At 30.7% G+C, this 24934-nt stretch overlaps 1 protein-coding gene and 1 long non-coding RNA gene across 2 annotated transcripts; both read left to right on the forward strand.

Moving 5' to 3' along the window:
* Positions 1 to 3654: 3654 nt before the first annotated feature.
* LOC125370188 lies at positions 3655 to 4906 on the forward strand. Its single transcript, XR_007216106.1, has 2 exons — positions 3655 to 4377; positions 4464 to 4906. It is a non-coding gene; the product is annotated as an uncharacterized LOC125370188 (long non-coding RNA).
* A 10874-nt stretch (positions 4907 to 15780) lies between these two features.
* Positions 15781 to 19430, forward strand: LOC8265567 (scarecrow-like protein 27). The gene has a single exon (XM_015725220.3). The coding sequence runs from the start codon at positions 16642 to 16644 to the stop codon at positions 18970 to 18972; it is 2331 nt and encodes a 776-aa protein (XP_015580706.1). The 5' UTR covers positions 15781 to 16641; the 3' UTR covers positions 18973 to 19430.
* Positions 19431 to 24934: the final 5504 nt, after the last annotated feature.

Below are 24934 nucleotides of genomic sequence, written 5' to 3' on the forward strand. Positions count from 1 at the left end.
ATGCTTTACGTCGACTCTTTCATTAAGAGCAAAGCTGCCTGCCCCATGCTTGATACGGGTGCTACGCACAACTTTATGAACGTGCATAAGGAAGTCAATTCAGAGGCAAAGCCTGTGTATGGCATTACGAAAAATGTGAAGGTGCAAGTTAGGGATTGGCAAGGTACGCTAGACTTTACTGTTGTGCCTATGGATGATTCTAAAATTTTCTTTGGTCTAGCATTTTTCTACAAAGCCTGTGCAATTCTGGTCCCTTCCATGAGCTCTCTAGTGATCCTCGACGCTTCCAAGCTTCAAGTGATCCCTTTGAAGAGCATGGCGAGATCCAAACCCGCTGTGATTTCTCCCTTGCAATTCAAGCGGGGTCTCAAGAACGGCGAGTGTTACGTCGCAACCATGAGGGAGCTCAACGATGAGGACGATGATGAGCAATCTGCCCCGCATTTGCCACAATCCAAATGAAGCAGTCCTTGATGAATACAAGGACGTAATGCCACCGAATCTACCGCAAAAGTTGCCATCAAAGCGAGATGTGGATCACCAAATCGAGCTTGAGCCTGGTGCGAAATCTCCTGCCATGGACCCTACCGCATGGCACCTCCAGAGCTGGCTGAGTTGAGGAAGCAACTCCAAGACCTTCTTGAGTCAGGCTATATCCAGCCATCAAAGGCCCCATACGGTGCGCCAGTCCTCTTTTAAAAGTAGAAGGACGGTTCGCTACGGATGTGCATTGACTATCGGGCTTTAAACAAGATTACCATCAAGAACAAGTATCCTATCCCTTTGATTGCAGACTTGTTTGATTAATTGGGGAAGGCTCGATATTTCTCAAAGCTGGATTTGCGGTCTGGTTACTACCAAGTCCGCATCGCACCTGGTGATGTGCCGAAGACAGCATGCGTGACACGATATGGAGCTTTTGAGTTCTTGGTCATGCCTTTCGGCCTCACTAATGCCCCTGCCACTTTTTGCACACTCATGAACAAGATACTCCATCCCTTTCTTGATAAGTTTGTGGTTGTTTATTTGGATGACATTGTTGTATACAGCAACAGTCTTGAGGATCATGTGCAACACCTCAAGCAACTCTTCCAAGTGCTCCGCGAACACGAGTTGTACGTGAAGCACGAAAAATGCTCATTCGCGAGAGAATAAGTGGTGTTCCTTGGTCATCGAATCAAGGATGGCAGGTTAATGATGGATCCAGCAAAAGTTAAAGCCATCCAAGAATGGCAACCTCCTTCCAAGGTGCCCGAGTTGCGATCTTTTCTTGAGTTGGTGAACTATTATTGGCGGTTCATCAAAGGTTATTCGGCTATCGCTGCCCCATTGATGGAACTACTCAAGAAGAATAAGGCATGGAATTGGGGTGAGGAATGCCAAGCTGTATTCGAAGCCTTGAAAGATATTGTGTCAATGGAGCCAGTCATGATGCTGCCTGACTACGAAAAACCATTTGAGGTGCACACGGATGCCTCGGACTATGCCATTGGAGGCGTCCTCATACAAGATAGGCACCCTATCGCCTATGAAAGCTGCAAGCTCAATGAAACGGAAAGGCGGTATACTGTCCAAGAGAAGGAGATGACTGCCGTCGTCCACTGCTTGCACACATGGAGACACAACTTGCTTGGCAGCAAGTTCACTATCTTAACGGATAACGTGGCAACAAGCTACTTCTAGACTCAAAAGAAGTTGAGTCCTAAACAAGCACGCTGGCAAGATTTCTTGGCTGAATTCGACTACAAGCTTGAATATAAGCCGGGCAAAGCCAACGTTGTTGCTGATGCGTTGAGTAGAAAGGCGGAGTTGGCTTCCATTGCTGCTAGCACGCCGCAGAGTGATTTCCTTAGCCGCATCAAGGAAGGAATGCAGCAAGACACTTTGGCCAAGATCATCATCAAGCTGGCGATTGAGGGAAAAACTCGGCGATTTTGGGAGGAAGATGGCCTTCTCCTCACTGTTGGCAATCGAGTCTATGTGCCGAAGTAGGAAAACCTGCAAAGAGAAATCTTGAATGAGTGCCATGACTCCTTGTGGGGTGGACATCCCGGAATGACTCGCACACTTGCGTTAGTCCAGCAAAACTACTACTGGTCGCAACTTAAGAACGATGTGGAGGCCTATGTTCGGACCTGCCTTGTATGCCAACAAGACAAGGTGGAACAACAACAGCCTGCTGGCCTACTTGAACCTCTTCCTGTCGTTGAAAGGCCGTGGAAGAGTGTCTCAATGGACTTCATTGTGGCCCTACCAAAATTTGAAGGGTTCGGAAGTATCACGGTTGTCGTGGATAGATTTAGCAAGTATACTACTTTTATCCCTGCCCCGGCGGACTGCAAGGTAGATGAGGCAGCTCGCCTCTTCTTCAAGAATGTTGTGAAGCTGTGGGGCTTACCGAAGAATATAATCAGCGATAGAGACCCTCGATTTACTGGCAAGTTCTGGCGAGAGTTGTTCAAGTTATTGGGCACAGACCTTAACTTCTCCACAAGCTTTCATCCTCAAAGCGACGGCCAAACAGAAAGGATTAATGCTTTGCTAGAGCTCTACCTAAGGCACTATGTTAGTGCTCATCAGTGAGATTGGGCAAAACTGCTTAACGTAGCCCAATTCTCGTACAACCTCCAAAGGAGCGAGTCCACGGGTAAGAGTCCCTTTGAAGTCATTATGGGACAGCAGTCGTTGACGCCAAATGCCATTGCTGCTGGCTATGGAGGAGCCAACCCTTCCGCTTATGAGTTTGTAAGGGAATGGCACGAAGCGGCAGACATAACAAGGGCATGCCTCGACAAAGCAGCGAAGCGCATGAAGAAGTGGGCTGACGTGAAGAGACGCCCTAAGGAATACAGCGCTGGCGACTTGGTGATGGTGAAGCTGCTGCCTAATTAGTTCAAGTCCCTCCGCAAAGTGCACAAAGGCTTGGTAAGGCGATATGAAGGCCCGTTCCCAATCGTAAAATGCGTTGGCGCTGCTGCCTACCAGCTCCAACTGCCCTCGAGACTAAAAATTCATAATATTTTCCATGTGAGTATGCTCAAGCCATACCACGAAGATAAAGAAGACCCCAGCCGTGGCGAATCTAGAAGAGCTTCAACAGCCGTTGTCACCGAGTTCGATAAGGAGATTGAATGCATCCTTGCGGACAGAGTGATAAGAAGAAGAGGAGTTCCCAACTACACCGAATACTTGGTGAAGTGAAAAAATTTGCCTGACACCGAGGTTACGTGGGAATGTGAAAATTTGCTATGGCAATTCCCCGAGCATATCCAAAATTACAAAGCTCAAGGCACGATGAGGACGTCGCGAGATTGAGTGGGGGAGGGTGTCACAGCCCGCCTCATCTTGGGCAAGGAAGGCTGTCCATGGGCAGAAATATGCCCAACACATGCCCAGCCCGAAAGCTGCAGCCTAGCCCAAGTTGGTTGCCTAAGAAAATCAAGGGAAGGATCTAGAGATTGCTGGAAGATGCAAGGCTTTGTGCAAGCCAAGGAGCTGCCTAGAAGCTTCCCTTGTTTGTACATAGAGTAGCTTCCAAAGAAAGCCTTATACATATGTAACTTGTAGAGAATTCTAGAAGAATGAATTCTAGCCACAAGTTGAGGAGGTGGGAAGCCTATAAATACCCCTTCCATCCATCATTTGTAACATACAAGAGGAAGGTTGGAAACTTAATAAAGCTCTCCATATTTTCAAAGCTCAAGTGCTCTCAATTCTCTACCCTACCCAAGTCCTAGACCCTGCTGCCTACTTTGCTCACTTACAATCTCTCTCAATTCTCATCTAAGCTTACTTAGTTCGACTTTGTCAAGCAAGTTAACTAAGTGTCACGCGACTTCACTAACCTCTAAGTCGAAGTTTTGTGACACTAAGCTTTGCATGAGCTCAAGCTACCACCCGCAAACTGGTGGCCAAACCGAGGTTGTGAACCACGCTGGAGCAATACTTATGATGTTTTGCAGGTGACCAACCAAAGAAATGGTTTGAATGGATACCTTGGGCTGAGTTCAGTTATAATACTTCAATTCATTCCTCCACCAAAATAACACATTTTGAAGCTGTTTATGGTGTTCCTCCACCAAATTTACTGGCTTATATTTCGGGCACTTCCTGCATTCAAGCAGTTGATGAGTATCTACGTGATCATGGCATTATTTTGCAACTGCTATGTTATAATCTCTCTGTGGCTAGTCAGCGAATGAAAAGTCAAGCAGATAAAAAATGACGTGAAATCTTCTTTGAAATTGGTGATTTTATGTATCTTAAGCTCCAACCTTATCGACAATCTTCAATAGCTTTTTGTGCTTAAATGAAGCTTGCCCCGCGTTTTTTTGGTCCTTATCAGATTATTGAAAAAGTGGGTACAGTAGCATATAGGTTAGCTCTTCCTCCAGGTTCTCTAGTTCATAATGTTTTTCATGTTAGTTTGCTGCGCAAATATTTAGGACCATTACATATTGCAGTTTCCAGTCAACTTCCACCAGTATCAGATGATTCTATCATTCTTCCACAACCTGAAGTTATACTTGATCGGCAAGTCATTCAAAAGGGAAAATACCGACCAAAGTCTGAAATTTTAGTCCAATGGAAGGGAGCTCTAAAGGAAGATGCTGCTTGGGAGAACGAATGGCGTTTTACAAAGTCTTATCCAGATTTTCTCTTTGCGGGCAAGGATCTTTAAGGAGGGAGGAATAATATGTGACCAACCCTGCTTTCCACGTCCAAGACTTAGTCGGTAGCTAATAAGTTAGTGAATACTAAATTTTAACATGATATTTTCCTTTGGTATTTGCAGATATGCAATTCCTAACTTATAGCATTATGGTTATTTTCCAGTTGTAACACTATTATAAATAGTTAGAATTATGATCAATAGAGAAGGGAGAATCCCAGAAATCTTCTTTTATCTTCTTCTCTTCTTTAATCTCATAACTTATCTTCTTTAACCTTATCAAATTTAAAATTGATGGGTGATTGGTTGCTCTACTAAGACCAACATTTATTTTGTAGTGTTCCTCGGATACATAACCTTATATATGATGGGTAAGATTGTGACTAAGAGGGGCATGAACTGTATACTCTGTACTCTGTACTCTATACTCTAAGGCCTGCTTTAGAAAAACAAAATTAAAATTGAATATAACAGATTTCAAATGCTGTCAAAACTGTTAGGGTGCTGAGGGAGAGACTATTTAGAGCTGCATACAACTCAAAGAAATAAGCTATAAGTAATGAGTGGTGTGTGTGACACTGATTAGACACCCTTTTAACATCATGAATTTTGCTAATAGTTTCCTTTATTTTTCAATTGACACCTTACAATAAATAATTCTTAAACATGCATTTTGGAAATTCTAGGAGGAGTTAGAAGTTGGGTGCATGCATGCTTGTTCTTATTCAGTTTCCTGCTATTCATACATAGACAGGAATTTCTCAGCATGTTAATAATTTGAGTCAAAGTCATGGGCAGGTCAAGTTTAGTCTCATGTATCTGCATTCGCCCATTTTTTATTCTCATCTTTCTCTCTTTCTAGAACACAGCTACAAAAGTCTTAATGGCAAATGAGAACTATAGAAAATCTTTTTGTTTCATATTTCCTGTATTCATGATTCATGGGACTTGACTTGATTTTGCAGTGTTTGGTTTTCATCACCTGAATAACTATGAAAATGATTCTGTGCATCCACTCATTTTTATTGTTTTTTGACAAATTTTTTTGCAATTTTATTTGTCTATATTAAGAAATTATATGTTTTTTTGTTATTAATATTAGCGTGTGGATTAATAAGTGTATTAATAGATTTTTAAATTTTTTATTTAATATTTTAAAAAATTTATATAGATATATGTCTCCATCTATATACTAAATTAATACATGATTACTATTATATATTTATTATTTTTAAATAATTAAATATGCATTAATCATTCAACTTAAACATATAAAACAATTATATATACAAATCATTCTCCAATTCATTACTGTATATCCATTGGATAATATCTTTATCTTTTAATGTTAAACCCTTATACTTTCATTATTAGCGTAATAATCTCTTAAAATATATTATTTAAAATCTAATTAATAACAAATGGTGTACAGTCTAATTTAATTTTTATTTTAGTTAAAAATATTTATAAATCAATCAAACTATATATCTATCAATATAATATATATCAACTTAAGTATATATTTTATATAATTTTAATAATAATATATTTTAGTTTTTAGTTATTTATTAAAAATAATTACGTATAATATTAATAAAATAAATATTGTTAAAAAGAGAAATATAAAAATTTAATATCAAAAGGATATAAGAGTAAATATATAAAAAAAATTATTAGAGAAAAGTTTTAAAAAATTATTTATATTCTCCTTAACATATCATTGACTAAATATATACAAATAAAAATGCAGAAAGTAATTGTTAAAAATATATGTTTTTCCTACATAAAATGATGATCATGTCTTGTATCTAATTTTTTCATTTCTTTTCTTTTTCTAAAAAAAGCAAGAAAAACATTATTTGTTTAAAATATATATGTAGTGCCCGAATGGGTTTTGGTAGGTATCACATGGGGCCAGAGATAATTTAAAAGCTTTCTTCCTGAAATGTCCAAATCACGATTTTCCTAAAACATGTTCATATATATAATTTAATTTATTATCTTAATTTAGAATATTTTATATAATCTGTCAAATCATAAATTTATTATTAAAGTATAAAATATTAATGACAATTATAATATTTATTAAAAAATATATACATTATATATATATATTTATATTATGGAGGCTGTTTGTTCATTTAAATATTATTTTTTATAATTTTAATGATTATATATTTTTATTATTATTAATCTATTAAAAAAATATGTAAAAATTTAATATAAAAAACTCAGAAAAAACCATCATATTTTTCTTGACGTAGTGTGTACACAACGCTAATTTACCATATATAAAAAACTAATGTCAATAAAAGTAAAATTACGTGAATTGAATGGGTTCAGTTAAAAGTGCGAGGAGTAATGGTCAAAAGTAATAAAAGTAAAGGGACAAAAACAATGTGTTTTCCCTATTAATTATTGCTATTTCTTCTACTTTGACAATTATTATCCACCGTGAATGTCAATTATTGACGTCTGAACTGAATAATCGTAATAATAGAAAATTTTTATAAATTAACTAAACTGATTTAAAAATATTTTATTATTATAATATAGTACTGGTTCTTTAGTAATAATCGTACCAGAACCGAGTCATTCTGTACTAATTTGGATCAAACCTTAGAACTAAATTTTTTTATATATATTTATTAATAATTATATATATTATACAAATAATACCTATAAAATATTAATTATATTTCAATATACTTTGTTTTCTATAAAAATAATATATATATATATATAATTTATTGGATAGTGTATACTATATTACTAATTTACTATATACTTAAGCTCTAATTTCTTTATCACTACTATCTACTACAAAGCCAACTGCATGTCTCAAATTTCAATTTATAGGCTTATTCTTTCACACTTAAGCTCTCGAGTCACAGATCTTGAGTTAGCAGCATCTTTAACACTTAAAATTGAACTTATATTTTAGTGTTATATAAAGTTTATAATTTTTATTTTTATTTTAGCTATCTGCAAAATATTATTATGCTAGTAATAACAGATATTTTAATAGTTTATATTTAAATATTAAATTATTATATTTGTAAGTGAGTCTAAATTGTAAAGCAAGTTGTTCAAGAATGTGATTGCAATTTTATCTAATTCCAATTCTCATACTATTTTCATTCGGATGTGAATTGTATTTTTATAATATGTTTGATTAAAAAGGTGAGATATAAAGTTGTGTTTTCTCTAAATGTTAGAACCGAAAATAGCACCGAACCGAATTCTATTGAATTGAAAAATTGGTTCGATTCGATAATGGTGTCATTTATGTTTAGTACGGTACTAGTATTTTAAATTTTAATAAAACTAAATTTTAGTATGATACTAGTGATTTATAAATAACCGAATTAGACCGATTCGTGTTCAGTTCTATTGACAATAATAAAAGAAAAAGGACACTGCGTAATATATGGATTTTGCATATTTAATACAATTGCAATATACTTAATGAAATATATTACTTATGCAAGTACATATATTTTGGTAATTCTTTAAATTGAGGGAGAATATTATAAATCAAATTATTAAAAGATTATTTCATTTAAAAACTAATTTTCATGTGTGGTGACTCTCTTGAGAAATAAAAATTAAAAATGGTTATTTTAACTATATTGATGTGAAAATAGATGCATTTTCATAGAGATTTAAAAGCTACTTTTAGGTTTTGCTTTGTTTAGAAAAGGAATTGAGGAATGGAGTAAGTAAATTGAGATTCAACAATTTTGATACAGTAAAATTTTACTTAATGATGATCGAAATATCTAATAATGACATAAAGAAAAGAAAATATCAAAGTCTTAATCAAAATTGATGTAATTTAATTTGCACATTTTATGTAAAAAAGATTTCGCTTTCAATGTGCAAAACCATTGAATGAAAATGACTCGTTTGAACAAGTTAGGTGAACGTTTCAAGCAAAGGTCTAATTGGTTCTTTTGTTGATTCGCTTAAACATATGATAGCCCTCGAGGCATTCTTCGGAAAAAAGAAGGTAATGATAGCAACAGCTAAGCTCATTTAATTATGTCCATAAATGAATATATATATATATATATAATCTATTTAATTAAATTTTTTAATGATTTTAATAAAGTTTAAAATTCATGGTGTATTCAATAATAAATTTGAAATTTTTTGTATAAATCATGAGATTTTGATTGCACTTTAAAAAAAGTATATAAAAATTAGGAAGTATTCAATTAAACTTTTATAAAATCTTTAAAAGTAAGTTAGTATTTAAAAAGTGATTGACTTTTATAAACATAAATTTTTATTTACTTTTAATGACTTTTTATGTATTGTTATAAATAAAAATTCTTAAGATTTCTCTTTCATTTTTTAAATTTTAATATATTTTTTAAAAAAACTCTTTTTTTTTTTTAAATTCTTCTGTATTATCATCTTTATTTTTTTTATTATATTCTCCATCTTATAAGATAAAAAAATTCGATAAAACTTTAAAAGCTAAAAATTATTTAATCATAATATTTTTTTGTACTCACACATACAAAAAATTAATTAAAAACTTTTAATTTGATTTTAAAAAAGCCTTCATTAAAATATAAAGTTTTTAATGAATTGTTTTGAGTAAACAACCCACCATATATAGACTTCTAAGTTTTATTAGAAAGATTATTTAGATAATTTTTTCTATTGGTAAGCATAACTGTCAGTTTAAGTATTTATCAAATAATTAGTAAGCATGATTATTATTGGTTTATGTATTTATCAAATAAGTAATAAACAAAATATAACGAGTATGACATAAATTTGGTGGTTTAATTGGAGGCAAATTGTAATTTAATATTTTATTTTTTAAAAAAAATATTCGCTTGACAAAAAAATAGTGTTTATATTGTGAGATAAAAAAAAAAATTTGTATAAATTTAATACAATAATAAAATGAAGTCTGTTACTTGTATATGGAGGTGCATATAACATTATGTGGAATAATGTTTAAAGTAAATGTAAAACAAATGAAGAAAATAATAAAAGTAAAATGATTAAATTTATTTTTAAATAATTAAGTAATAGATAAATAATAGTATGTGAAAGTCAATAAAATCTATCAATATCTATAAAAATATTTTTAAGTAAAGTCCATGAAAGTCATTCATAAAAGTATTAAAAATTGAATAACTCTTTAAAGATAATTCATTTTAAAAAAAACTCTATAAATTTTTTGATTAAATACACATTCCAATTGGATTTAGGATTGGGTTTTAAAATACATATTTTCTATATTAGGTTGATGGAAAAATTCAATCTTATACAAATTTATTAATATTTTATTGACTTTTTTTTTAATACTATGAAAGATATTTTTTAATATTTGCAAGGTCGATATTCTCATGCCCAAATTTATTATTTTTTATTTTACTTCTAAACTAGTTTTTACGCCCGCCTATGTTGTGGATTGTTATATAACGACTTATATGATTATTATATTTTATACTTAATTTAATTTATTATTTTAATTAAAGATGATTGTTAATTAAAAAAATATAGAAATAGTATAATAGATAATTAAAAAAATAATAAAATTACAAAATATACAAAATAACAATCATTTTTTATATTGCTTTAGTGCATATGAATTATTATTAATTTTAACTATAAACATTACATATAAAAAAAATTAAATTTAAAATTAAAAAATTAGTCTTAAAAGAATACAATTCAAAAAATTTAAATAGTAGCAAAAACTAAATAATTAATAATAAGATTATTAGACGATACATCTAATTAATTTCTAAAATATAAAGATATTCATATTGAAATAAATTTATAAATAAAATTTTTAATATAATGAAGTAAGAATAACAAAAAGATTGAACTAAAATAATTTTGTTATGCATATCTTTTGAGAGCATTTTTGAAATAAGATTACAAATTATTGTAACGTTATTTCAAAGCTATATTTTTTGCATTTTCCTTCATCAATTACTCTTTAATTTTATTTGAAGATGGAGATAAAGATAAAATTAAAAATGAAAAAGGATATGAAATATATAGAATATATGAATGACAAAATAGTAATTTATATTAAAATAATTATGGTGATAAATAATGACTTTTCAATTATTAAAAGGGAGATCGTGAGACACAAAACTAGCCCAAAGAAAATAGTTAAAAATAAAATTAGCACAACATAAAAATTAAATATTGTTAATAATATATATAATTAATAAAAAAGATGAATATAGTTATATTAATATTAATCATTAATTAATAAAATTTTAAAGATGAAAGAAAAAGATAAAAATTATTTTTGATAAAAATTAAAACTAAAAACTCACTGCAATTCAAAGAAATGTCTTAATAATTATGAAAAATTTCAAGTTATAAAAGAGAAAATAAGGAATAAAATCTTATATATATATATATATATATATAAAATCACATTAGTTATTGATTAGACAAGACAACTGAATATCTTAGAACTTTTTTTCTTTTTTTAATTTTAAGATAAAAGTATAAAAGTGAATGGGTCTTATTACCAAATCTCATTATAAATTAAATACAACGTAATTTAAATGATATATATAGTAACGTCGATAGTTATTAAATATTTAATTTAATTTATAAATTAATATTTTATTTTATTTCAATCATTTTAATTTTAATTTATTTTTAATTTAATTTGATTGTAATTTAGTCACTTTATTAATAAAAAATTAATAAATCATATTTTTTTAATTATATTTTTATTGATTGTTAAAATTTTATTTATAAAGTAATTAAAATAAAATAGATTAAAATTTTATAATTAAATAAAATTTAAAATATAAAATTTAGTAATATATGATTATCCCTGAATGATATTGCTAAAATAGCCTTAGAAAAGAAAAAAAGCAATATTGGTAAAACAGTGTGTATATGCGTTGTGCATGGACTTTTCAAATGTATAAAAAATAAATTACAATATGTTCGCATAATAGTTAAGAAATATTTTTATTTTATTTGAATAGTAAATCGTATGTAGTTACTGCGGTGAAAAACGTTGAAATTGACACATAAAGTACTAAAGTTATGCTTATATCATGATTGTAAGAAATAGCATAAAATATTTGTATTGGATTTTACTTTAATGGAATTGAAAGGAGTTGGTGAATCTTTAATTACTTTATGTCAATTACATCTAACAAAAATATAATAATATAAATCTTCTTGTTTGTCGCTACAATTACATTTCCAAAAGCAGGACTCAACCTTTTGTAAAAGTTATGATCATTTATAGTAAAAAGGTTAAATGGTTTCTTATTATAAGACCCAATAAAATAATCTTTTTTCTTAAATATTATTTAGTATGAGGAGAACTAATTTATCTTAGAATTAAATATAATATTATTTTATAAATAGAAAGAAAAATGAAGAACATGAAAATAATTAAATTCTCTATTTGACAGATAATAATATTATTTTTCTCTCATTATTTGTCCTCTCAATCCAAACAAAGAGTAACGATTTCACTTTCCATTCTGTTCCTTACGTAAGAGTTCAAAGGCACAATTCAAGTGTTCAAATAGGAACACGACACGTTAAGAAAAAAGAAATTTGCAGAAATCACATCAACTTGAAGCTTTGAGAATTCAAGTACTTGTCTTGGCCATTTACTGGAGTCGAAGAAAAGCTTCTTCTTTTTCTTTTTATTTTTCTCATAAAGAAAAAAAATATAAGAAATAACAGGTTACAGGTGATTGATGGCCGTAAATCAATCATCGGGTTAAACAGAAGCTCTTACCTCGCCGCCATTTAGAGATCAAAGAAAAAGAAACACAAGGCAACAACGATGATCTGAAGTATAGGTCAAAGCGCCCCTGGAACCATGTATATACTCGCTCCCCCTGGTTTACGGGCTCCATCCTGTTTTAAGCTCTTCTAATTGGGCTTGCTGATACACGCGCACCTAATGAGCGTTGAACTGAGGCCTCAGTCCACTGATTTTTCATCTCGAGTTTTTTTGAGTCATAATTTATGATAATGTAATTTCTTTCCTTATGTCTTTATATTATATTAAAAGTTTTACTTTAACTTTTCCATTAAATTGTTTATTAATTTATCTAAGTTTTTATAATTATTAAACACGTAAATATATTAAAAATCACCTTAAATTCACCTCTCTTTTCTAACTACTATAAAACCCCCCATGAATTTAGTGCTACTTGTCCATAGGCTCGGGTCGTCCGGCCCGCTCCAAGACCCTACACTTTTTCAATGAGGACATGACTCATTACATAGATAAACAAGTTTGGCAAATATATTAGGGTATGTGCAATTCAGATTTTATTTTAGGGTTTCCTTCGTAAGAATATAAAATAATTATGAAAATTATCTGTAAGAATTACTAATAACAAAAATATTTAGGAAAATATAATTTTATTTATAAAAATATCCGATTTGATTTTTTAGATAAAAATATATATTATATATATTTTGAAAAAATATATATGTTCAGTATATTTTTAAAAAATAATAAATTTAAAATAGATTATTATGAAATATTATTTTATTTTATTTAGTTTTGTGATATTAATGATGAATGATAAATAAATAAATTTATATTTAGAGATTTAGAAATGTGTTGAGAATGTCATAAATAAAAAATAAAATAAATTGCTACAAGATAAAAAAAAGTATATATTTAATAATATATTGAAAAATAAAAATATATGTTAAATATATGTTAGGTATATATTTATTAAATAATAATATATTTTAAGTATCTGAATTTTTCTAAAAATGAAACCAATTTTGAGTAAAATAAATACCACAGCTTTTCATTAGTGATCATTTCAGGTCCTTGGCAAAATTCAATTCAATTGTTGAACAATAAAGGATATGTGTTTATTAAAATAGTATATATTTAGATATTTATAAAATATCTAAAATTAATTTGAAAAAAAAAAGAGAAAAAGATAAGGTATAGAATGGGTACTCTCAAAACGACAAAATGTAATTTTAAAAAATAAAAATATATTATTATTTTAAAAAAATTAATAAATAGTGAAATTTTTTCTTAATTTTATTTTTTTTATAAGTATTCTAAAATATATAACAGTTTAGAGGTTATTTAATTTTTTTTTATCGATTATTTTAAATTGAGTTTTTCTCTTAATAAAAAATTCAGTTTAAACTTTAAATGATACTACTCTTTAATTTATAAATAAAACTAAAGAGACTTAAATTTGATTATTTTTAGGGATTAAGCATGTAAATCGTAAATAATATGAATTAAGCCATTAAAAAAACAAATATTCAGAGACATCCACCCACCAGTATCTAGAAAAATATTGATATAGATAACCCAACTGAGTTTTGTTTATTGATTTAAATATTGTCAATACCCAATTTGAGTTAATTTTAGACTCTGATGATCATTGCAAAATAAAGGTAAGATTAAGGAAACTTTTGTGCCAAAGGGACCTATTATTAGACTTTAATATTGTTTACTGTTTTTAGTTTAGTTTAATAATCATTAATCAACACCTAAAACGATCGGGGAGTGACCTGGAATATATTATACGCAGGCCATGAACTTAGGAAGAGTGGTGGTGGCATTTTCTGAGACAAGTCTCAAGGCATGCAGAAGTAATAATAACAGAGTTGACATTTTTGAGAATACTAAATATCACTAACCTGTAACCATAATTGCAGAAAAGTACCTGTATATTTGCTATATTACAAGTTTATAAGATTCATTTTCTTTTTATTTTTTTATTTTTTGTTCCAGAAAATCCGCTTGGTTTCAAGCTTTAATAGCCTTAGGGCGATCCCATTTTCAAACTGTACTATGATACAAAATGTATATCTTTTTTGTTTATCATATATTGAACTGATATGAAGTCTTAGTTTTATGTCTCTCTCTTACCCAGTAGAAATAAAGAAAAATAGAGAGCAGTTGTATTTTAATTTCGGTGCCAATTTCAAGCATCAGCTCCTTCCAGTATTCGGAATGTAGACTTAAAATTTGTATTTTGTGTGGGTTTTTCTTTTTCCTGTCCCTTTTGATAGTAGTCTTATCATGATTAGAAGGTCCAGTCCAGTCCAGTTGCAATGGAAAGAAGACACTCAAAAGAAAAAAAAACAAAAAAAGATAAACCCGGGGCAGTAAAGGATAAATTGAGAAAACATGCAATTGCAGAAATGATTAATGAAACCTGAGCTGAAATGAGTGGCCATGACAAGTAATAAAGGTGTCAAGATGCGGGCAATTAATTAACAGTAAGAAAAATTTATCTTTTGGGCACAATTGGTTTGCGGACACGGTCACTCTCTGTACTGTAAATAGTAAATGGTAAATTTTTTATCATTGATTTGCGCGCCCCTTCTCCTCACACTTTTCTTTTCGGGACCACACGTTTCGACCTGTGAAAAAAGTCCATAACCGAGCTGGTCTTGAGTGGTAGATTAAGGTTGATTATATCATTAAAAAGTTGGCAATAGTTATAATCTGTCTGGTATCAATAATAAAATCCCATAATCCTAAAGCAAATTCTTAATTAGTAAGTAATTTATTATAATTAAATTTTTATTTTTTTCTTATTATTTGATTGATATTTAAAATTTTATATAAATCAATGAAATTTCTTTTTGTAAAATTATATGTCGATTATATTTTTTATGAATAAGTAAATTTATTTTCAATTTATATAATCTCAATAATAAAAAATTAAAATTAAGTTTCATTTTATTCGTGCTTAATATTTTGTGTATAAGATATATAATTCTAATAAATTATAACTTATTTCATTGGAAATAAAAATAATTTAGAAAACGCCTTATAGTTATACATGAAGAAGTTATTTAATATGAACCCAAGTCTTAGTTTTCTAGATAATGATAAATGGAAGTCTTATTAGAGTAGAATGATAATAAAGCTAAGTCTTACTTGGACAGAATAATGATAAGTCCTGACATATAAGTAAAATTGGTTGGTTTATTTTTATTTTGCAAATAAGGATTCTAAAGTCAGAAAACAGTAATGGAAAAGCTTGAATAAAATGTAAAAAGGGGGACTGCAGTGTAAATTGGTAAAGGAGGGCCCTGTATATAAAAAGAATGGGTAATTGATATTATATTTACCCCTTTAAAAGGAAAATTAAAATTAAGAGAGAGACAATACAGTATTACCACTGTGGAGGGTGCGACAGAAACCCAGAAGTATATAGAGAGAGAGGGAGGGAGGGAGAGAGAGAGATGGGTACAGGATACAGAATTAAAGTCCATATAATAAATAAAAAAACTGTAAGAAAAGAAAACAATTGTATAGTAGAGAGAAGAGATAGATAGGAACTAAAAAGAGAGAGACAGAGAGAGAGAGAGAGAGGGAACACTTTATTGCCTTTTTCATGATGCACGCATCCATGGCAGAACAGAGAAGGGTACAGAGTACTGCAGCTGCTGCAACGACACAAGGGTAGAAGAAAAGAGAGCCAAGAACATCAAAAATCAACAGCAACAACAAGAAGAAAAAGAAAAGAGAGAAAAAAAGACTAATTCTTGAAAAGAAAAGAGAGATGGAGCTGCAATGGAGTTGGAGAGAGGAGATGTAGATAACATGGAACTCAAAAAGAAGAGGAAGAATAAGGTGAAGAGCAATTTAAATAGGTGTTTTTTTGAAATGGGTTTCTTTTTCTTCTTTTTTCTTTAAGAAGAAGAAGAAGAAGAAGAAGAGGACGAGGACGAGGAGCGAGATTTATGGCATGCAAGGAGCGATGGTGGGTTTAAAATTAATCTCTCAGATAAAAGAACAAGAAAGTTCCTTTAAGTTCTTTTCTTTTTCTAAATCTAAGCAAAAAAATAACCCACTTGAGCTAACCTAACCCATTCCTTCACTTCACTTCACTTCACTTCACTTGCACAAATCTTGGCCTTTTTGTTCTCCTCTCCTTTTGATCTCTAAACAAGAAAAAAAGAAAGAAAGAGTACTTAGCTTCTTGGCATACATGAGTGGGATGCCCTTTCATTTGCAGGGGAAGGGGGGCTTAGATATTGTTGATATTGCTACTTTTGCTTCCATTTGTGCTCAGCAAGAAACTTGGAAACAGAAGCAACAGCTACAACAACAAGAAGTTAATAGCTTTGCAAGCACAGAACCCACTTCAGTTCTTCATATGAGAAGAAGTCCTAGTCCACCTACATCAGCTTCAACTCTCTCCTCATCCTTCAACAACGGCGGTGGGGGCGGTAACTCCACCGACAACACCACCACTACGGCCACAGAAAAAGTGGTGAATCCCTTAAATAATGAAAGAAAGGATGAATGGGCTACAGAGTTGCAACCAATCCCAAGTGGGCTAGAGATTTCCGCAGGTGAAAGATGTGGGGTTGGCTTGGAGGATTGGGAGAATATGTTCTCTGAGCCAAACCAAGAACAGTCTTTGTTGAGGTGGATCGCTGGGGATGTGGATGAATCTTTTGGGTTAAGGCAGCTGTTGCAGGGCGGAAACAATCCGGGTGAGTTTGATGGCAATGGTACTGCTGGGTTAGGGATTGTAGATCATGCACCTGGGTTTGAGGCAATGACTGCAATAGCAAGTGGAGTTTCAAGCATTGCTACAAATTTGTCTAGTTTTCCTACTTCTGGGTATAGTTCAATAACCAGTGGTAGCAACAATGGGAATGGAAAGCTTGGGTCTTGTTTAGTCTCTCCACCTTCTTCTTCTTTTACTTCTGGGTCGGTTAATTTTATAAGTGTTGGATTGGGAAGCAACAGTAGCAGTAACTGTAGCATACAAAATCCAATTTTTGGTTCTTCACCTAGCAGTGTTTCTCTTCCGGGTGCTTTACCTCCTGGTATGGTTTATCATCATAATCTGCAACATCAAATTGAAGCACCTGAAGAAAAGCCACAGATTTTAAATCCACAGGTGCTGATGAATCAGCAGCAATCTCAAAATTCAAACTTTTTCTTGCCATTGCCTTTTCCTCAGCAAGAAAATCATCTCCTTCAACCCCAAACCAAGAGGCATAACTCTGGTGGGATGGACCCAATGCCTCAGATGATATCAAAGCTCCCATTTTCTGATCCTGGTTATGAGTTATTGCTAAGAAAACAACAGCATATGGGTTTTCAACAAGGGGTTCATTTTCTTCATCCACATCTTCAACAGAAGCCATTGGTGGTAAAGAAGGAAGTAGGAGGAGGACACCAACAGCAACAGCAGGCACAGCACCAGCATGCGTTGTTAGACCAGCTCTACAAGGCTGCTGAACTGGTAGGGACTGGGAATTTCTCACACGCGCAAGGGATATTGGCGCGGCTCAATCAACAGCTCTCCCCAATTGGAAAGCCTCTCCACAGGGCAGCTTTCTACTTCAAGGAGGCTCTCCAATTGCTCCTTCTCATGAATAATAACCCAGTCACTTCCCTGCCGCCTAGGAGCCCGACTCCGTTTGATGTCATCTTCAAACTGGGTGCTTACAAAGTCTTCTCTGAAGTCTCTCCATTAATCCAATTTGTTAACTTCACTTGCAATCAGGCCCTCCTTGAAGCCCTTAGTGAAGCTGATAGAATCCATATAATTGACTTTGATATTGGTTTTGGTGCGCAGTGGGCTTCTTTTATGCAGGAACTTCCGCGAAATAGAGGTGCCCCATCATTGAAAATTACAGCCTTTGCCTCTCCGTCAACTCACCACCCTGTTGAGGTTCTCCTTATGCGCGAAAACTTAACCCAGTTTGCTAATGAGATTGGCATAAGTTTTGAACTTGATGTTATTAACTTTGATTCTTTGGAACAAAGCTGTTATTCTCTTCCCATTTTTCGATCAAAAGAAAATGAGGCTATTGCAGTGCATTTTCCTGTTTGGTCTGCCTCGAATCAACCGGCTGCATTACCCTCTCTACTACGCTTTGTGAAGCAGCTTTCGCCAAAGATTGTCGTGTCCTTGGATCGAGGGGACAGAACTGACCTTCCATTCCCACAACATATCCTCCATGCTCTCCAATCTCATATACTCCTATTGGAATCACTGGATGCTGTTAATGTGGCTTCTGATGCTGTGAACAAGATTGAGAAGTTCCTACTCCAGCCAAGGATTGAGAGTACTGTGTTGGGGCGGCTCCGAGCTCCAGACAAAATGCCTACTTGGAAGACGATATTTGCTTCTGCTGGGTTCTCTCCTGTGACTTTCAGTAACTTCACTGAAACTCAAGCAGAGTGTGTGGTAAAGAGGACTCCAGTTAGGGGATTTCATGTAGAGAAGCGCCAAGCTTCGCTTGTTCTTTGTTGGCAGCGTCGAGACCTTATCTCAGCTTCAGCTTGGAGGTGCTGAGGAGTGGCAATTTGACTAGCAGGGGTGGTTGGTTCTCAGTCAACTCACAGTTTATCAAAGGTTCCAACTTAATCTAATGTGGTATTATATCAATAAAAAAACTTTGAATTGTCGTTGATGATGCCTCCTTTGGGACTTAATATTAATTGTCTAGCTTGTGAGTCGCCTCTGCTTGTTGTCTATCTAGTCCAAGTAGAACAAAACATCTAACTGCAAAGTCTATTAGGGAATTTATTTGTTTTGAAATGGTTATTGCTGGTATTGTATTTGATGTTGTTTCTGGTAAGAAGGGTGCTTTTTGTGTTGGTTAAGGAAATCTTATTTTGTTGTATACTTAACAACGAATGGAAACTAGTGGAAACCAGAGTTTCATTCTCTTTTTATGTGCACTCTGTATAAACTTTTACCATTAATGCCAGTTTGATATGTAAAGTGTTGACTCTTCTCATTTTCCTTCATTTTTGTTGGTATTTTTTGCTCTCATTTAATAGATTTTATGACAGAGTTTCGATTGGAGGTGAATGGAATTGAAGAGGTGATAACCTGAGCCAGGATAGGATTAAGGCAATACTCATCCAAGAAGGATAGTGGTTGCCTTTTAATTTTGATAAGAATATACTAGCTTAGTATTACATGTGTGCAAAACAAGCGCACATTTGGTGGAAAATAGTATGTTTCCTCAAAAGCCCTCTTTGTGTAGATCCCTCTTTTTGCTTCACTCAGTGTATGCAACTTAATTAGTCATATTAGGTGTGGGACTAAGATTCTTGCAGACTCATTATTTGTCATGGTAAGCTCCACTGCACTGATTTGTTCAATTCAACATGAATGGATGACATAAAATTTCTCTTTTGGTCGGAGGACCGAGTGATGCAAACTCAACTTGCCTAATCTGGAGTTCTTCCGGCTGATTGTTACAACATTTAGGTGCACATGTTTTAATTACAACTTGAATCTTTTGCTCCTTGAACTTCTTACTCTTGCTGTGGTGTCCATAATCTGAGTCAGAATTTGCGATTAACTACTGTTTGATAGATGAAGTGTAGAGAACTTGCATTAGTTTAGATGAAGCGTAGAGAGCTGGCAAATGGAACATCAGGTTGTTGCTTTTTGAGTTAGAGTGTGAACTCATGGGCTACATCTGGTGCAAGGATTTGACATTTAGGGCGTTAAAACTTTTTACAGTCGAATATGGCTGCACATTACAGTGTACCAACATGGAACTTGTTTCTTTTTCTTGAATTAGTTATTGGTTGCAGCTAAAACTCCATACTTGTTAACATGGCAGAGTTGAAATACAAGGGCCATCGTAGCCTGCAACTCTGGTGCCAAGGTATGATACTGATTACTTCTCTTGAAACCCCGCCCTTACAAGACAGTGGATGGAAAAATCTGATTCTATGACGGTAGTTTCAGATGTTTGAATCTCTTGAGGTGATTGCATATTTTTTTCTTGATTCTTGCTGCTTTGAGTTAGTATCATCATAAATTGGAAACTGGTTACCAGTTATGCACCTTATCTTAATCTTTTCAGTTGGTAGGAGAATGGACCCCTCTTTGTAGATATTAGACTATGAAAGATGGATGGATTTTAAGTTTGAACAAACCTGTGGAAAATAAATAAAATATTATTTCTTGGTTTACATTTTTGTTCTTCAGTTCAGTTGAAGTCAAAACTGTTTAGAATGTATTGTCATCTTAGTGCTTGAGAAAAGTAAGAGCCTGGAGAGGGAAAAGCTTGTTTGGATTGGATTATAGTAGAAAGAGAGGGAAACAAAAAGAAATAAAGAAAGAAAGAGTAGCTGACTTTGTGGAAAAACAAAAGGCAGGTGACTTAGGAAGGACAATAACTACAAAAAGACACCTAAGATTAGCATTTTCTTTGCAATTATCATAACAATCATACCAGCTATAATAACATGCTTGTGTTGAATTTTGTCATGCTATGTCTTCAATTCCTGTGTTTTATTATGCATGTACTGCACCAAACACGTAACGCGGCATTCTCAAAGTTCTCCTCTAATAATCAAATGCTGTATTTTGTATTTGTATAATAATAATAATAATAGTTTTGAGTTTAGGCAAACAAATGCCTGGTCTAATAGTACAATGAATTTGCCTTTTTTTAAGATTAGTTATTGGACATCTACTAATCAACTCACATGCTCATGTTTGTCCGATTGAAGCTCTACTTGCTCACTCTTCCTTCCATTTCTTTGTTATATGTAATAAGAGAAGCTGGTTCGTCGAAATAAATGACATTTTTTTTTTTTTACATAAATACCCAATTTATGTATAAATATTGGGTCCTACACACTTTTTAGAAAAAAGTAAATAAAATAATACAAAAAGAAAAGCTGTAAGAGGAGAACATGCGTGCCTATCAAAGAGAGGGACAAAGATTAAGATTAAGATTAATCACAGCGTTTCTCTATTTTTCATTCATTAAAAAAGTTTGGGACAATAAAATAAGAGGAGTAGAATACAAAACGTCGGTTTCGTTGAAAACGAACTCCTATAAAAATCCCTCCAAACAGCCTCGATAGCAATAAAGAAAAGGACCACTCATGGGTCTTGTAATCCAATATATATCAATGATTATTTTAATATACTAATTAAGTATCTTTTTTCCAAAAAGATTTATATAATAATTAAGAATTTAATTTAACTTATCTATCAATATCTGATACCTGGTAAATTGTTTACTAATTAAGTTTTGTAATTTCTTAAATTTTCAAATGTTAGGTTGAGATAAATTTGTTTCATCAAACAAAATATTATCATCACTTTGACCAAAATTTTCGAAATTCGAAAGAGCTTATCATAAAATAGTTTTTTTTAGTATTAATAAATTAGAATTTTAATTTTACTAAAAAGTTATAAATTTTAGTTTTAATTTTAAAATTTTTAGTATTAATAAATTTATACTTTAATTTTACTAAATAAGTTTTGATTAGCTATCGATTGTAATCGATATGAACTAATTGGAGTTTGATTTAGAAATATTATGTATCTAATAATTATTTTACAAAATAATTTAATTTATTAATTAATTTTTTATTCTATATTAACTGTTTTTTTAAAATAATTTTTTTTAATCATTTGTTGTTTTTATGTATCTAATGCAACATTGATTTCTTATTAGAATAGACGTAATAAATTTTATAACATTTACAAAAAATAAGCTAGTCTAATTTAATAAATTTTTTTCTATAATTAATTCAATTAAATATCTTTTAATCTGAATAAATGATTAAAAAGTAATAGTTAGCATGGAATAAAGAAAATAGTAATAATGAACTACTACTTAACAGTTATATACTAATAACCAAATAGACCCGTAACTGAACAATGGAGATTATTTTTTTAAAACTCTCAACTCAAAGACTTCTATCATAAACTTCACAATTAAGATAAAAAGACAACTTAATTAGTGCCAATTAATCCAATAAACAAATATATAAATAACAAATTCAGTAAAGAGGTCCTATGGACGGGTACTTAATAAATTATTTAATAATCAAACACAAAGGGGGGCTCAGTTTTCAAATTAAAAAAAGTTGCCTCAACGCGCTGTCCAATCACTTTCTTGATAAAGACGCTACATTTTTTTAGCAAATATCGGTATCCATAATAATAATAATTGAAATCTTAGCTAACCCTTAATAATACTAGTTTTTCTTTTTCTTTTTCTTTTTTCAGATTGTTAATAATATACGAATTTCAGCCATGTGTAATATGCATAATTTTAATAATTGACATTATTGTTTATATAGTGAAAATAGTTATAATTTATTAATTCATCAATATTTTCAATGTTCCAACATAATATTACCTTTAAATTAGAACTATTTTGTTTAATTTTTTTAATTAGATAAATGCGCTTATGGTTTTAATTTTAATTCTAATTAATTATTATATATATTATAAATTGAATATATACAACTCACAAATTGGTATGAAATATATAAAACTCTTAAAATAAAAATACTTAGATAATTTTTTTTGAGAATGGAAATGCTTATATCAAATTAGATAATTATTTAATAATTCACATAAATACTACTTCATTGCTAATAATTTTTAGTCAATTTTAGTTTCTCTAGCGTTTACTTGAAAACTATTGTTTAGTCAATTCTAATTATTGGTTAAAAATTAGGATAAAAGGTTCAATTTTCTTTTCTATTCGTGTGATATGATTTTATTAGATCATGTTAATTCATGCATAGGACAACTAAAGTTTTAAATTTTAAAGAAACATTTTGCTTATGGGCACTAAGGCCTTAACTCCATTCATGCTATTCATTTTTTTTCTTTTTTGCTTTATTGTTATTATTTTGATTTTAATTATTATTATGATAAAATAGTAGATATTTATTATCTACTCATAAAATACTCGCAGTATTCTATATACTGTTAACTATATTTTTTTGTTTGAAAACTATTGCTTAGTCTATTTTTAAATATTGGTTAAAAATTTAGACAAAAAAGTTCAATTTTTTTTTTCTGTTCATGTGATATGATCTTGTTAGATTATGTTAATTCTTGCATAGGACAACTAAAATTTTAGATTTTAGAGAAGTAAAATGTAAATCTTATTAATTTTCTTTAATTAGATCTTTAAAGAATGAAACTTGTAGCTTTTTAAAGCTCTTTTTACATTTTACTAATTTTACAAATGTACAATCTTTTTATGAGGAAAGACCTTATGTTTTTATAGTTTTTAAATAATAAACTTATAAATATCGAAAGAGGTTTGCGATTGTGTTGTTTTCTTATGCAAAATTCAAGGAATGATATTGTGTAAATCATATGGGAAAGTTAAGAAACTCGGTAAGCCAAAGAAGATTTGAAGAGAAAACTTAATGTAATTGTCATATGGTCTTTCTGTCAATGTATTATGATGATGAACAAGTAGTTTTATGATAATATTAATAGGTTTAGGAATTAGGATTGTTAATTTTAATATTAAGTCAATATATTTGAAGATTTAATTATTTTTTTTGTTTGGATTTATTATGAATAATTTTAATTTAATTTTTGTCATTGTATTCATTATGGTGAAAAAAAGAAGAAGATAATTTGGCCACATTCATATATCAAAAATATAAAAGATGATTTTAAAATTTGAAGGGAGAAAACTCAATTAGAATCACAGTATCATATATCTAAAATAAATTTGTTATATACTTACTATATATTTTTCATTGTATCTTTTAAAAATTATTTTATATATTTTAAAAGATAATTCTTCTATATAATGTATAATGTATAATTGATATATTTCTTTTATATATCTACAGTATATAATAGTCAATGTACAAAAAATCTACTAAATATATATCAAACACACACAATATAAACACAAATTTACTAAATTTAAAATATATACTTATAAAACACCTATATATATTTATTATGTACCCGTAATATATTCATGATATACTTTATACGATTATAATATATTTATCTATTTTCTTAATTTTTTGAATTTTATTTTTAAAATTAATTTAAAAATTTCTTCAAGCATTTAAATTCATTTACTATAATCTCATAACATTGATGCAACAATTTTATAAATTTTAATTAATTATGAAATTATTATAGATACTCGTTATATACTCATATTATACTCAAAATACAATGTATACTGTTAGATTTCCTTTATCTTCTGTTTTACATATTTTTAATATCTTTTATATAATTTTTAGTTTTTGCATGAATCATATTCTTATAACAATTAATTTTTTATTACTTAAACACTTTTTATTTACGTTTTATTATACTTAAGGAATAGTTATAGCATTTTTATTTTTAATTCAATTTTTAATAAATCATTTATATTTATATTTTATATTTTAGTTGAAACTTAATTAGAGATTTAGAGAGAATTTTAATATGTTACTTATGGGCACTAAAATCTGAACTTATCGTGCTCTCTGTATTTTTCTTTTACTTTATT

The sequence above is a fragment of the Ricinus communis genome, chromosome 5, assembly GCF_019578655.1.
Source record: "Ricinus communis isolate WT05 ecotype wild-type chromosome 5, ASM1957865v1, whole genome shotgun sequence".
In the NCBI taxonomy this organism is placed as follows: Eukaryota; Viridiplantae; Streptophyta; class Magnoliopsida; order Malpighiales; family Euphorbiaceae; genus Ricinus; species Ricinus communis.